Source organism: Mytilus californianus, unplaced genomic scaffold (genome assembly GCF_021869535.1).
Source record: "Mytilus californianus isolate M0D057914Y unplaced genomic scaffold, xbMytCali1.0.p SCAF_29, whole genome shotgun sequence".
Lineage (NCBI taxonomy): Eukaryota > Metazoa > Mollusca > Bivalvia > Mytilida > Mytilidae > Mytilus > Mytilus californianus.
In genome coordinates, this window is record NW_026262678.1 from 2,343,106 (window position 1) to 2,359,300 (window position 16,195).

The 16,195-nt window shown below is 31.9% G+C and overlaps 1 protein-coding gene across 1 annotated transcript; it reads right to left on the reverse strand.

The window, feature by feature from the left end:
• Positions 1 to 4,760: 4,760 nt before the first annotated feature.
• On the reverse strand, positions 4,761 to 15,716 carry LOC127732831 (uncharacterized). Its single transcript, XM_052242011.1, has 5 exons — positions 15,627 to 15,716; positions 8,109 to 8,233; positions 6,655 to 7,178; positions 5,523 to 5,674; positions 4,761 to 5,111 (listed from the first exon to the last, which is right to left on the reverse strand). The coding sequence occupies exons 1-5, from the start codon at positions 15,714 to 15,716 to the stop codon at positions 4,761 to 4,763; spliced, it is 1,242 nt and encodes a 413-aa protein (XP_052097971.1).
• Positions 15,717 to 16,195: the final 479 nt, after the last annotated feature.

A 16,195-nucleotide genomic window follows, 5' to 3' on the forward strand; every position in this document is an offset into this window, starting at 1 on the left:
TGAAATTATTCGATTCATTATAATTTCCTCATTCAATATATATTTCCTGTATGATAATCTAAATTAGGTAAAAATGACAAAACACGATGTCCTGTTTTCAGTCAATAGTAATAAACAAGTCATTTCAAATTTGTCAAAATGTACTATTATCTAACATTTCCTCGAGTCGTTTCTGTTTTCGATTTGAACACATTATATTTTCGACTTGCATTATGCTTTCAACTTGCAGTGGCAGAATTAGTCGTTTATATAGCGTTTTTTGTTACAGAAAAATGCAATGTAGAAATGAATTCGCATTGTTTCAAGATATTTTTCGCAGATATTTCCAAAAATTTATGAGTTTGCATACACTTTCAATTCATGCAGATAATTCAAGTATTCATAACTGACATGCAATTGCATTTCAAACATGTATTCATATAATGTTATAAGTAGACATGTATTCATGCTAAGTCTGAAGTAGACATGATTGTATTCATATAATGTTATAAGTAGACATGTATTCATATAATGTTATAAGTAGACATGTATTCATATAATGTTATAGGTAGACATGTATTCATATAATGTTATAAGTAGACATGTATTCATATAATGTTATAAGTAGACATGTAGTCATATCATGTTATAAGTAGACATGTATTTATATAATGTTATAAATAGACATGTATTCATATAATGTTATAAGTAGACATGTATTCATATAATGTTATAAGTAGACATGTATTCATATAATGTTGTCAGAAGTCATGTATTCATATAATGTTATAAGAAGACATGTAGTCATATCATGTTATAAGTAGACATGTATTCATAGACGAGGCAAGTATGGACAAAACAGTCTAGTTGGATACAGACCTGAATTAGGAATGCGATTACAGCATAGGTTACTGACACAGAATGAATATGGTCAAATAACTTACAAATGAAAAAGTTGGACATTGGACCTCAATGTAGACCAATTTGAAAACAAGCCCAAAATTCTAAATCTGATTAGATTAATCATATCAAAATGCCCATTATTTTATTTTCATTTGCTGAACTCAAACAAAATGTATATTTTTTTACCCGGATTTGCACAACTTAAAAACTGGACCCAAAACAAAAAATCTAAATACATAATTTAGGATTTTTGGATCCAATGAAAAATAAGAGGTAGAACAGTTAACTAGAGGCTCTAAAGAGCCTATGTCGCTCACCTTGGTCTATGTGCATATTAAACAAAGGACACAGATGAATTCATGAAAAAATTGTGTTTTGGTGATGGTGATGTGTTTGTTGATCTTACTTTACTGAACATTCTTGCTGCTTACAATTATCTCTATCTATAATGAACTTGGCCCAGTAGTTACAGTGGAAAATATTTTGTAAAAATTTACAAAAATTTACAAAATTTATGAAAATTGTAAAAAATTGACTATAAAGGGCAATAACTCCTTAAGGGGTCAATTGACAATTTTGGTCATGCTGACTTATTTGTAGATCTTACTTTGCTGTACATTATTGCTGTTTACAGTTTATCTATATCTATAATAATATTCAAGATAATAACCAAAAGCTGCAAAATTTTTTTAAAATTACCAATTCAGGGGCAGCAACCCAACAACGTGTTGCCTGATTGGTCTGAAATTTTAGGGCAGATAGAAATTGACCTAATGAACAATTTTAGCCTGTCAGATTTGCTCTAAATGCTATGCTTTCAGAGATATGAGCCAAAAACTGCATTTTACCCTATGTACTATTTTTTAGCCATGGCGGCCATCTTGGTTCGCGGGCGGGGTCATCGGACACATTTTTAAAACTAGGTACCCTAATGATGATTGTGGACAAGTTTGGTTAAATTTGTCTTAGTAGTTTCAGAGGAGAAGATTTTTGTAAAAGATTACAAAAATTTACGAAAAATGATAAAACAATTGACTATAAAGGTCAATAACTCCTTAAGGGGTCAACTGACCATTTTGGTCAAGTTGACTTATTTGTAGATCTTACTTTGCTGAACATTATTGCTGTTTACAGTTTATCTCTATCTATAATAATATTCAAGATAATAACCAAAAACGGCAAAATTTCCTTAAAATTACCAATTCAGGGGCAGCAACCCAACAACGGGTTGTCCGATTCATCTGAAAATTTCAGGGCAGTTAGATCTTGACCTGATAAACAATTTTATTCCATGTCAGATTTGCTCAAAATGCTTTGGTTTCAGAGATATAAGCCAAAATCTACATTTTACCCCTATGTTCTATTTTTAGCCATGGCGGCCATCTTGGTTAGTTGGCCGGGTCACTGGACACATTTTTTAAACTAGATACCCCAATGATGATTGTGGCCAAGTTTGGTCAAATTTGGCCCAGTAGTTTCAGAGGAGAAGATTTTTGTAAAAGTTTACGGACGACGGACGCAGGACGCAGGACGCAGGACGACGGACGACGGACGACGGACGCCAAGTGATGAGAAAAGCTCACTTGGCCCTTTGGGCCAGGTGAGCTAAAAAAGGGACCCAAAATTCAAAATACAAATACATTTTCAGATGCTGCATATCGAAGGCCGTACAGTGATCGACCTATATATAGTTGTTAATTTCTGTCATTTGATCTCTTGTATAGAGTTGTCTCATTGGCAATCATACCACTTTATATTCAAAATCCAAATACAATTTTGGATGCTGCATATCAAAAGTATATACAAGTAGTAGTTTTGAGAACATAATATGTTCAAAAGATGGGTGAAAGATACCAGAGGGACAGTCAAACTTATAGATCGAAAATAAACTGACAACGCCATGGCTAACAAAGAAAAAGACAAACAGTAATAGAACACAAGACATAACATAGAAAAACTAAAGACTAAGCAACACGAACCCTACCAAAAACTCTAAATGTATTCGTATGGAGCAAACATTTCATTTCTAAGGAGGCGGCTTAAACTATTATTTTCCTCATGGTTTTTTTCCGAAATATCCAAGACTGACTTTTTGTCTTACTTCAACAAGTCCTGGATATTTTCATATTTACTACCATGATTATTTGGTTCGGCATTCATTCATAAAGATTTCTCATTTATTGACATAAGACATCCAGTGCAACATTGTTGCATGGTCCTGATGTAATTATCAAATTTCTTGTGTAAAACGATACAAGTTTTCGGTAAACGGAAAGTTGTTGAGTGATGAATCTGAAAATGTATCACAAGATATAGGTGTCTTATATACACCCTGAAACCAAATTGCAGAAATCCTTGTAATGTAGTTTCTGGGGAAAATGTGACAAAAATATTCATTGGACGGGAGGACGGACTGACGGATGGACTGACGGATGCATAGATGGATGGATGGATGGAAGGACGGATAGACAGAGGTAAAACAGTATACCCAATTTTTTAAAGCGGGGTTTAAAAAAAACGTTGCGAATTTTCAAAGACTGGATTGAAAAGTGATAACTACTTTACATGACTGTTATGAACATTTTTCATGATATGTGTTTGTGTGTTTGTGTGTTTGAGATACCCAAATTATAACAAATAATTGTTTTTGTTGTGTTTGAGATTAGCCTTTTCATCTTGGTTTAATTGACATGTCGTAAGCATTAAACCCCAATATTGTATAATAAAAAGGAGAATATATATATATATATATATATATCGGGTTTTTAAAGTGAGAAACGATTTTTTCTGACCCGTTTATTTATAATTTGGAAGAATTGCTTTGATTGTACTATTTGTCTGACTGTCGTATCATGATCGTGTGTATTAAGTACACTTACTTAATTTAGGCCAAACCACTACACATGTTAAAACAGTTTCCATTTGCTGATCGCCAACAAGACTAGAAGGATGCCAGAGTTTATTCTTGTGCTGGTGAACATTCATTCATAATATAAACGAAATAATATGACATGGACATGCATTTGCTATGTATCAATAAAATTGAGAATGGAAATGGAAATCAACACTACTTGTCTTTATTTAAACTGTCATTATTGTTTTGAAACCAGCCGGTTAGGTAAACACCAACTGCAACCAAGCTGGTTGAAATGCGAATTTGCTGAAATAACTATAAAACCTATATTTACATATCTAAAATAATTAAAATATATCAATGAACTTTTATGAAAATATTAAAAATATCTTGTGCATATTTGTTTTGAACTTGAGCAGTTCAAAGTTGGCGAGAGAAGGGTCTATTAAATCACGTGATCACATTAGATATGACCCTTTGCTTGTATATTTTTTAATTTGAGGTTTCATATGACTTTATAACACGCAAATAAATCAAATGGAATGCATATAATGACCAGACATTAATGTTTATCTATACATATATATATATTTAAATATTGTCAAACTCTAGTCATTACAAATACAACTGTAGTCCTAACTACGCCTATAAACTGTTTATGTTTTATGCTGTAAATTAATAAACTGGGATATACTCTTTGTAAATAATATGTTTTTGGCGTCCATGAATAATAATCGTATAATAAGTATATTATCACAGCTGCTACAGAGTACAGTAAAAAACACCAAATTTCAATCTATGTAACTGACTGAAACACAAGCGATAAAATAGCAAACGAGAAAACATAGACTTTATGTTTTCTATAATACTTTATACAAAAAGTCATGCAGATAAAACTACATTTACACAGTATATCGATTCATTTGTGTTTATAAAGAAACTGTTATTTTTGTCATAATTATAATAGTCGGATTCGATTAGAAGGATAAACACACTTATCATCATGAGTTAATGTATTGGGACTTTAGAATCTCCGTTCGATCTCATCAAGCACTCTAACGCTCTCTTGAGAAAGTTTTCCACTATTGGTGAGCTTGATTTTATTAACTACAATGTCTTCTAGTTGTAATTCTTCTGTCCATGGTTTTCTTTGTTTTCCCATTTGTATCAACCATGGACGCCAAACAGTAGTTCTAGCTCCTTTGAACCAAACAAGTTGAACACAGTTACCGTCAATAGACTTGATTTCACCAATCTGCGGCCAGAAATCCGAATATTTTTCGACATCCATACCGCAGATATCGCCAACCTCGGGTACAGCCGAAACAACTTGTTCGTTCTTTTTTTTTCTTGATGGCGGTTTTCCAAGATGAACCTATATGAAAAAAATAAAGATAGAAAAACATTCACATTTTGTTTCTGATTTTTTTTAACAAACATGGCTCTCCAATCCTTGAATTTATAACATATTCGGGTACATTTTTTTCTAGTCATACTAAAAGACAACCAATGATTTTTTTAGCAGGATTTATGACTCAAAACACAAGAATAAGTTGTAATAAACGACAAAGAAAAGAAACACATATCAAATAATAACATTTTGCATTGTTTTATCTATATTGAAAATTGTCGCTTTATTTTAACAATTTATGTTTCTTTTGGTATCTGTATACATTTATTGTATTTAATCTTGTTTAAAATTATTGTAAAACACTTCAAGGCACAATTATTTTTCTCCCCCACAGCCCGTAAACATGCAGATTGCCTAATATTAAATATATCATACCGGTGGTATTTCAGCAAAATCGTCCGCAATGTCACTTAAATCATCATCATCTTCTGTGGCTAAGTTGTCAGGTCTAAAATTAAAGGACGGTCTTTCAGAAATAGCTTGTAACATCTCGTCCACATACCAGTTTTCTTCTAAAACTTCATCATCTAAAAGATATTAATATGTTTGATATTTTAATCTTTGACAACATAATTTTGATTGCGCAGCTTTTGTGATTTATTCACCTACAATATTATGTATTTACGATCGAGTATGTGTTTTTGCTACTGGAATTTCACGTAATACGTACGGTATGGATGATATATAAATTGGTAATGCGAGCTTTTCATCGGTTATGTTGTTTTAACAACATTTTTATTGGTATAGAGGTATGCGCTCATAAACATATTCAGATTCGCAACAAATGTATGGGTCCCGGACTATCCAAAGAAAGGAGTGTGTTATTCAGGTGTTGTAGTGGTTGGTGTAGTTCATATTTGTCTTTGCCCTATAAAAGCTTTTAAAAAAGACAAACATTAAATGGCGATGTATTGCACATACTATGTAGATGATTTTTATCCAAATCTAGTATTTTTGATAGATAATTTATTTTTACTTTAAGCATTTATATATTATATTTGACAACATGATATGCAATTGCAGGACCTTCATTTGCTGTATGTTAAGTGTTTACTGCATATGTAACATTGTCTCTTTCAACTGTAAAACTTAGCTTACACAGAGACATTCTCACCTTCATCTGCACACTGCATAAAATCAAGTTTATCTAGCCATGTACGCCACCAAGTTCTTTCGTTATTTTGCATAAACTGTTCTACACCTGATACAGATGATCGTAGTCGTGAAAGATCAATGTCATCATAGTCAGGTGAGACTTTTCCCGGTGTGCCTTCAGGTAGATTCTTCAGAAGGTATTTTGAATGCCCTTCGGGTACGGAGGATGGCACCCAAACCTTGTCATCGCTCCATTTTTTTGTAAACATTAAGGCTTTTTCGTTCTCATCTAAAATGAATTTAAAGCAATGGGGACCACTATGACAATATGCTTTGTTTATACAAGGTGCTAACCAACTTCTTATATCAAACATTTCTTTTAATTCAATAGAAATAGGCGAAGGCGTATAACATTTTTCAAAACCAAACATCAGTTTCATCATTGTAATAGCCGAATGCCTTGAAAGCCAATTAGAAAATCTCGAAAACAACTGGTCGATGTCTTCGTGTGTGTGCCCGACCATCAAGAAATTTACTTTGACTTTTTCAAAAACTTTCATCTCAACCAAAAAACAACAAAGTGCAAATACCCATTTGTTCTTATTTTCTCGAAAACAGTTGTCCATCTGGATATACAAGATGTTTGGTAGTTTGTCCTTTACTTGCCATAGCGAATTCAGTATAATATTCATAGTTAGATTTGAGTCATGTGGCCACTGTCCGATGTCAAAAAAACCAAATGTTGATATTCCATGAATAATTACTCCGGTAAGATGTGTCCTTAAATTCCACATCTGGGAAGTAGATTTTGCGAGTCGATGGAAATGAGGTATGTTGGTTTTGTTTTGGTCCATACCGTCGATTATCATACAAAGGTATTTGTGTGGATATCTTCGTGACTTCTCAGCGTGGCGATAGTATTTCTGACGCTCTTGGCTAAAAAAAAAAACCGAACAAGTGAGTTGCACGAATGCATGTACCTCACACATGATTATGTACTTTAAGACACGTTTTATGTTTTTCCTCTTTATGCTTTTTAGTGTGTGCTGGAGTTAATGGAGATATATAAGATGTATAAAACCTATTCCAACATTTTTAATAACGTTTTTCTTGTGTTTTGCTGTGTAATTGTGTAACAGATGCTATAGTTCATTTTTATTATACATCAGTATGTATTTTGTATATTAGATGATAAACGTATAAATTTACTATTTTTACGAAACTGTTTGCAAAAGACTATAATTTAATTCACTGGTCAATAGTTTCAAAGATTATTTATTGACCGGTGAATAGTTTTGCAATCCTATTTCCCGAACTTTTTCATGCATCAATTACATTGGACAAAATTGGCGTCATAGTCTAATTATTAATCATTCCGGCTTTCTGTATAATAAAATACGTATTTACTGGCTATTTGGACAATAGATGAAAGAATATTGTTCCCTGAGACACCAACTATTTCCTTCCATTTCGCGAAGGGAAAAAGAAAATCTCGGGCGACAATTAACTTACCATTGTCGTCATAGTCAGTCAATACGTATATATTATTATATACCTCTGTCAGTATATATTTTCTGTGTAAAATGATAGACCTATGAACAGTCCTTTTCGTACAATTTCGTAAAAAATTAGTCAGTTTTTACGAAATTGTACGAAAAGGACTGTTCATCGGCCAATGGTTTCAAAGATCAATAGTTCTGTTATCATATTCACGAACTGTTTCTTTAAAACATATTTTTTAAGATTTAAATGCAAACCCGAAAAGGCTACGGAAATAATTACTTTACTAATTACAGATCAAGCTAAAGTTGTTTTTAAACATCAAACGTTTTTTCTAACCTTAATATGATTTTAACATATACATACTTCTGCAATTTCAGATGTTTTTCTCTCTTCTGCATGTATTTCAATCGCTTTGCTTTGCTGAGATTCTGATTTTCTAGCTTGATCTTTATCTTTATACAAAAATCACATTTTGCGAATCTGTTTTCCTGCAAAACATAACAATGTGTTTAAAAATTTGTATACTATAATAATCTTTGTGAATATCATAGGAAAATTGTCATGATGTCAAGGGTGTTCTGAATTTTACACTGTTGTGCACGTATAACAATAAGTAATAACCTTCAAAAAAGCTAAAATTATAAAAAAAAATAATGTGTAAATGGACGAAAGATTAATGAACTGTATTAGGGCTTGAAGTCAAAAATATACAATATTAGGTCAATGAAAGAAAAATATAAAAATTTTTGTATGAGGCTGAGAAACTGGGGAAGGCGAGGTTCTATCGAGCCTTTCCACAGTTTTGCGCCGAGTACATAAAAGTTTATATTTTTATAAAATTGACCTAATATTGTTTTAATACTGCAACTTAAACAAATACATTGATGGCTTTTTAAATAGTAACACAATTGTCAAACTTATTTTCATCCCTTAATGAACCCCTGATTGTGGAGAAAGTGTTTCATGATGAAATTGACATTATACAAAATATAGCTATGTTACTATATTTAGGAAATAAACACAACTAGTTGCAGTATAATACAAAGATCAGTGCTCGGAGTACAAAAACCATGCTCGATATAAATAAAGCATTTTGATTGGTTAATATTTGAGTATTTTTACAAAAACATACTCGAATATTTTATGACTTCAGTGACATGGTCATCCTCAATGATAATTAAGTTGATTAGGCTTATATAGAATGTAAACTATATTGTATCCATTTTAATAAAATACCTTTGGAATTGCAATCTTTTTGCCGAACTGCTTTGCCCATAATTCATAAAAATATGACTCGCAACATGGATTTCTGCCTGTGATCTTAAAATCATCTTCCATTAGTCTGTATACATCTTTCTTGGTTAGACAAGATGGCAAGTGGTATTTTTCATCATTTAGATAAGGAAGCTTGTCACCAAATTTAACAGCATAATATTCTATCCAAGACAAAGATTCTAGAACTTCAGGACTGTGCTTGTTCTTTTTATGACTGTTCGGTGTGCTGAATTGACGAATGCCCTCTATAAAAAAATCAATAGATTTGGTTATGAATTAAACTGTTTTATGGCCCATTATTCTCGTCAAACGAATGTTTTGAACACATTTTTAATAAAAAAAAGATTTGAAAAAAGGCTAAATACTGAAGTTTTGCATGTATGATTGTTTTATGTATGTACGGACAACCAATATGCAAGTTAAATGTATCAATTATAACAGTTACTGTATACAATCTTGTATATTTGAATTTTTGTATTTCATCGTGAAATCAAACTGAAGTGAAACTATAACTAATGTTTAATAGAATATTGAAAATACCTTGGAATTGTCGTTTTATGTAATAGAAACGTCGTTCTGTGATACCATATGCATGTCGCCAGGCATGACCACACACTACTGCAGTTCCAATCACGTACACGTATTCATACAAATCATATTCATTCAGACTGTTATGTTGACATATGTAGTCAAGAATCCATTGTCTTTGCTGAAACTTTGTTTTTGACATAAATGTATCTCCACAGTGTTGCAGTGTTGATAGTGACAATAACGTTAAACAAGCAGCTGTACAGCAAACAACGTCTGCCAAACGTCTGATAGGTACAATCTTAGATTTACCTAAAAAAAAAGTTTATTGTGTGTTTGGTTGGATTTTTTTGGAGGTTTTTGATAAATGATATTGTACAAACGCAGCTATTTCACTTACCTTTTTCTCTACTATAAAATTATTTAAAGATCTTCCAGAAATATCGCTTTATTGTACAAGTGCGTGTTTATGTAATGCACATTGGCTATAAGTACATTAGGGGGAGGGCGTATTTAAACCCACTGCATTTTTGCGCCTGTACCAAGTTAGGAACCTCTATAGCCTTTTTTAGTCTTGTATTTACTTTAATAATTGTAAATTTCTATGTAGAGTGTAGATCGGCGTCCATTTGATTGAACTATTTTGCTTTATTGATGAAGCCCACCTCAGGGTGCGGGATTTCTCTGGCTGTCTTGAAGGCCCATTGGTGGCCGTGACCTTTTTTATGCTCAACATGTAGGTTGGGTTGTCTCTTCGACAGATTCCCCGTTCTCATTCCTTATTCTATGAAGTTATACATCAAATTTAGTTATGCGAACTTTGGATACATGTGAAAGAAGAACAACTCTGATGGTGTTCATTTAGAAATAGTAAAATGTTACTTAGTTTTAGTGTCATCCACGTATTTTTTACCTTTAACCTGCAAATGGTGTTCTGGGATTCTGGTTTCTTCCTCTGATGATGACGAGAGATATTGCCGTCTTGCTATGAACAAATAATATTTGAAGTCAGTTGTTTTGTCATTCCCCCCCCCCCCCCCCCCCCCCCCCCCCGTATTTTTGTTAATGAAAGAAACAGCCTTTGTAAGCTAAACGTCTTCAGTGAATTGATTAAGGCAATTAGATATAATAAAGTTCCATTTGCTTTTTAATCAAAGCTTTCATGGCTGCAATAATGAACGATTTTTTTAAAGGAACCATGAACATTTATTAGTGCCTTTTCTTTCAAAAGCAACAGAAGAAAATCAGTTCACCTAAATCTAATTATTATGAATTCAAAGTAGAATATTAAGTTATTATGTTGACCCTATACCTATAATTATGATATCTATATGCTAATGTATACATTTCTATAATTAACCTTTTTTCGGAGAGTACTTTTTTCTTTGAGAATACGATATGTCATTTCCCTCAGCAACATCTTCGCCGCTATCGGTGACTTCTGAGAATTCTTCTAGCTGGAGTCGCTTTTGTACTCGAGATCTTTTTTGTGTATACTTTTTAATGCCTCGACCTGAAACACAAACATACTGATTTTAGAATACCATTGAAATAAGACTTGGCTCTTGAATACTAGTACTAATAGAATACCCATACATTATGTACAAAATTAATAAGGATGTCCAACGATAAATTGTATATATGCTGATACATTTGTCTTCTTAAAAAAAAAATATATATATAAAACCTCGGTTTTTTGCCTTGAAAAAAAACTATATAACATATTTTTAAAACCAGGTCAGGAACTAAACGTTATTTTCGATCTGAAATTATACAGGACCGTACATAAGTACATTTTGAATAGTTGGGGTATTTCCAGGTCTTGCTTTGCCTAAAGGGTTTTGCTCATTGTTGAAGTGGTCTACAATGTTGCTTAAAGTCTACATCATTTATTATCTGCTAAAAAAATCTTCTCATTTATATATAGGAATTATTGAATTCTTATTTTACATTTTATGTAAAAAAAATTGATAACTGAACATCTGACGTGAAGGTGTATTGGAAACAGCAATAGTTTTGTCCATATAAAAGGCGTGATTCATTTTCTACATATTTTGATTTAGATTTTTTTGTAGAGTTGTCTTTTATTTGGCTCATATATTACTTTTTCATATTTTCATCTTTTGTTTGGACGGTTTTATTCAATTCATTCATAAATATTCTCTTTCGAGAAGAGAAAATAATTCGATCTAAAAAAAAAAAAAAAGACGGAGCCCTTACGAATTTTTTTGGAAATTTAAAGTCAAGTGTTTAAGAATTAAAAAAAAAACGTACGCCTCATACATTTAAGATATTTTACACTCAAGAAGTAACAATTTTAAACAGTCAAACGCTTTTGAAATTAAGTACAGGTGTAAAATACAGCTTGGAAGAATCAAAGTTTTTCCTAGCGCTGATTTTTTTAACGTTAACGGCTAATTTTAGCATTTTCCTTCATTTTGTTGGACATAATTTTTGTTTTCAAACTAAAGTAATTTTTCCCAGTCATTGCCAGATAGGAATAATCTTTTTTAACGCCTATTTTCTCATATCAACAGGTTGTCCGTCGTAATTTAGCCATAGTTTATAAGCAATTAAGTTTCTATCATCTACCTTTGACATTTAGACACGACATTGCTGAAACAAAATTATCATCATTGAAGCAGATTGGTGCGAATTTGATCTAAACTTAATTCTTTAAAATCTTTCACGACTATTTCACACATAAGTCACAATCTTTAAAGTTGGTTCAAAAGAATTTTATTTCTAAAGCGTATCCGCCTTTTGATAAGATCTTGTTTCCTGTTTATATTGTTCGTCGATTTTTCTGCATCATTTGATAATCCGTCATGGAATGAATGAAAAGAGCAAGCAATCAATCGTTAGTTTGAAAGTTAAAGTCAAAGCTTTTATTGATATGATATTCAAAGTCTAAATTGTCAGCAATCAACACACAAGCTAAAGATCAAACATTAATCATTACAATCAATTCATATACATTAAAATGTAGAAAATAAAACACTGAAATTGATAACAAAAAATACAATTCTTCCATTTTTTTCTATTTGGCTGAGGAGGGACATTTTTGCAGATAGTTTACGATATCTATCACAATCTTAGTTGTACTATAATGAAAATGACTGATTGTGCATGTTGTCGCAATTATATTCAATATAATAAACTTTAAGGGCTTATTTTTCTTAAAAGAATTAAACAATGTAATTGTAAAGATACCCACTAGAGATGCATATACAAACTTAGAGTTTACTAACTTGCAAGATTACTAAATTCTGAAATTAATCCATTATTATATGAATCCTTTTTTACTTTCTTAAAATTCAGTTGCTTCACCTGGTTTACATATGTTAACAAATATTTTGATAGAGGCAAACATAGAAGTACCTATTTTTGTGGGAAACAAAGGAAAAAATTACTCAAAATGGTTAAAAAAATCAACCTCTGCCAATTTTTAGAAATATTTGAAAAAATAGAAAAAAGTAAATTATATTTCTTTAAAAGTTTATAGTAAATTTTCGAAATGGAACTTACTCAAACTGAAAGTATTTTGAAAAGAGAAGTAACAGCAAAAATGAGAATGAGCGACCATAGTTAATCGACGACTAGCTTCACACTAGTCATTACTATACGTCTTTAAACTTTTGCATAGTTACTGTTACACCTCAAGTCAATTAGGCTTAATTATAGGTATTTTAAGACTACGATATTCCTATGCTTCTACTACGGCTAGTTGTGGCCACGAATGCTTTGAGCATGTTCAAAATTGGTCAAGGACCTCCACAATCATGAAGACGTTTTAATTGATTGATTAATCTGATTAGTTCTTAAAAGTGGAAATTGTCTAAAATGCAGGTTACAGGTTGCGGGTTGCGGGTTGCAGGCTGCGGGTTGCAGGTTGCGGGTTTAAGTATTAAATATACCATGAGGGCATTAGCATGAGAGGGTGTATCTAGTTTACACAATTTTATGATCAATGTTATAGGCAGGGTATCCTATTAAATTAAACAACACATTCTGGTGTAAATAAACTTACACCTAACAATAGAAATCTATCAATTTACATTAATCATAATATCTTGAGATGTAAATGCACTTAATTGGTCTAACACCTTCAGGTTTATCTAAAACATACACTTTCTGTTCGAAAAGATAAAACTTCACAAATATCTGGGTAAAACTTTCAACAAATGCATAGAATATACATACTAAAACATCAACACTTGACACGGTTTAACTTTTTATACAGTGGTAAAGACTTATTGTCTTATTTTTAATTAACCGTACGGTGTTTCTGGATTTTTTTAAGCTAAGTTCTATTGCATTCTTAGCAAGGGTCCTTCTCAAAAGTCTACCTATTTAAGAGTCTTGTTTTCAAGTGATGCTCCTTTAAATACTTACTGCGTTTATACGCTATGATAAATATCTGTTTGTCCCCTGCGTTACGCGTTGCAGGGGACATTGAAATACCGGGCGTCCGTCCGTCCGTCTGGTTTTGTTAGTGCTCTAACGGGTACAATTCTTGCTAGATTTTTATTAAACTTATACTATAGTTTAATATCAGTAATATCTCTGACAAACTAAAATGGTGGTCGATCGACTTTTTTAAAAAGATTAATGTCCCTTGGAAATATTAAATTTATGGAAAATGGCATCGTTAGCGTTCTCACAGGTACAATTCTTGCCAGATATTTATAAAACTTATACTTTCGGTTAATATCAGCAGTATCTCGGACAATTTCTATAATGGTGGACGATCGGATTTTTTAAAAAGAGTTATGTCACTTGAAATATTAAATAAGTGATACGCGGGGGACTTTTTTCTAAAATTATTTGACAGAGTACTGCATCTTTTAATCTTGTGTTTCACATCTGTAATGTCTTACACATTTGAAACTTGTCATAACCTCTATCTATAAGTTTATTTCTCTAAAGTCATAAGATGTTTGTTGAGGTCAGTTTCGTTGCTATTGTTTCTTATGTGACGACTTGTTTCACTTGTTATAGCATGCAATTTAAAAAGTATGTCTAGGATGTGCACTTGTAATTGGGAGATACTAATAAGACACGCAACCTAACATCAAGGACACCACTCGATTTAAAACGCTCCCCTTTGTACACCTCAGTATCTAAGTACATCACTTCTGTATTGGAGAAATTATACGTAAACTTAATAATCGTGTTTTGTCTCTTTCTGACAAACCATTTTAAAGTTCGATAGGCCAAACAAAAATGTATTCTTAGAAAATTGCTGTTTTATAGCAGCTGAACACACTTCTGTTTTAAGTTTTGACTTGACAGTTGAGAAACCAGATAATTGCTAGAGATAACCAAAAGTGCTGAATCACTGAGTAAAGACCGGCAAACAGAGGTGCCCCTTCCGTTTTGGCAAACAAAAGAAAAGGCATATCTTTATTTAAAGCTCATAATTTCTTAATATATTAGCCTCAAAGATTTTGAGTGTCCATTGAAAGGAATTTAATTGTTTATGTAACTACTGTAGATTAAGACAGATTAATGTGTTCCAGAGAACCTGTTCAGCCTATGTCAATTTGAAGTTTTTATTACTTTACTAGAATCAATGTTTAGAACTATTAATAGCAATTGAGCAGTTAAAGATAAGCATCAAAAGATACATGTATGTGTATTAAAATTATGATTATTGAATTTGAAGATTATGATTAAAAAAATGAGAAAATTAAATGCTGACAACTGATAACTGACAAAATACTTCTACCCCACAGTGTGTGTACTGTAAGAAATAATTTGTAAATTTATCAGTCATGGGGTAGCCTTTATATGTATTATTTCCCCTAATATGACCTTTTTACATATATAATATTTATATTGACCTGCAACCCGAAACCTGCAACCTGCACCCCGCAACCTGCAACCTGCAACCCGCAACCTGCAAAATAGCACTTCCCTTAAAAGTGTTTCCCTTGCCTAGAATAATAAACAAGCTATATAATCTACTTATGTACTAAACTTACACAGACGATTAGGCGATTCACCGGCGTCTAGTTCTTCTTCTTGGTCAGTCACACTCGAAGAGTTGTTCACATATCTTTTAAATGGACTCACAAATATATCATGTTGAAAACTGTTTGGATCAGATATTCCACCATCAAGTTCTAGAAGATTGTCATTTCTGTCAGAATCACTTTCATCCATCTCAACATATGAAATTTCGCTTCGCGCTTTGTAGTATTCTCATCAAAGATTTATCCAAATTATGAGACTCGTTTTATTTCTTGACATATTGGTTTATATATTTCAGCAACATCAATATAACTATTAATACACTCGTGCTAATGATGCAAGACGACTGACATTCTTAGTTATAAAAGATAATAATAAAGAATAATCATTTAATGTGTACACTTTAAATAATTAAAGGATGTCGTTTCATTAACTTCAATGTAAAGTGAAATATAGAAAATTATCATTGACATGTTAATACAACAAGCAATATTTATGATACTAGAATTAAAACAAATGAAATAAAGAATTGAAATTTACAAAAATCGTAGCTTAAAAACATATATGTAAAGTAATATATTCAAAAGTCAGATGTTTGAAATCGTTAAAATTTATAATTGTACAGCTCATTTTTACGCTAAATTGTAAGAAGCATATGACTATTTGTGTTA

Coding starts and splice junctions, on each gene's coding strand:
- LOC127732831 (XM_052242011.1), bottom strand. CDS start 15,716: ATGGATGAAAGTGATTCTGACAGAAATGACAATCTTCTAGAACTTGAT. Junction 5,675..6,654: donor GATGTTTGGTTTTGAAAAAT/GTTATACGCCTT, acceptor AATATCTTTTAG/ATGATGAAGTTTTAGAAGAA. Junction 5,112..5,522: donor ATTTTGCTGAAATACCACCG/GTATGATATATT, acceptor TTTTTCATATAG/GTTCATCTTGGAAAACCGCC.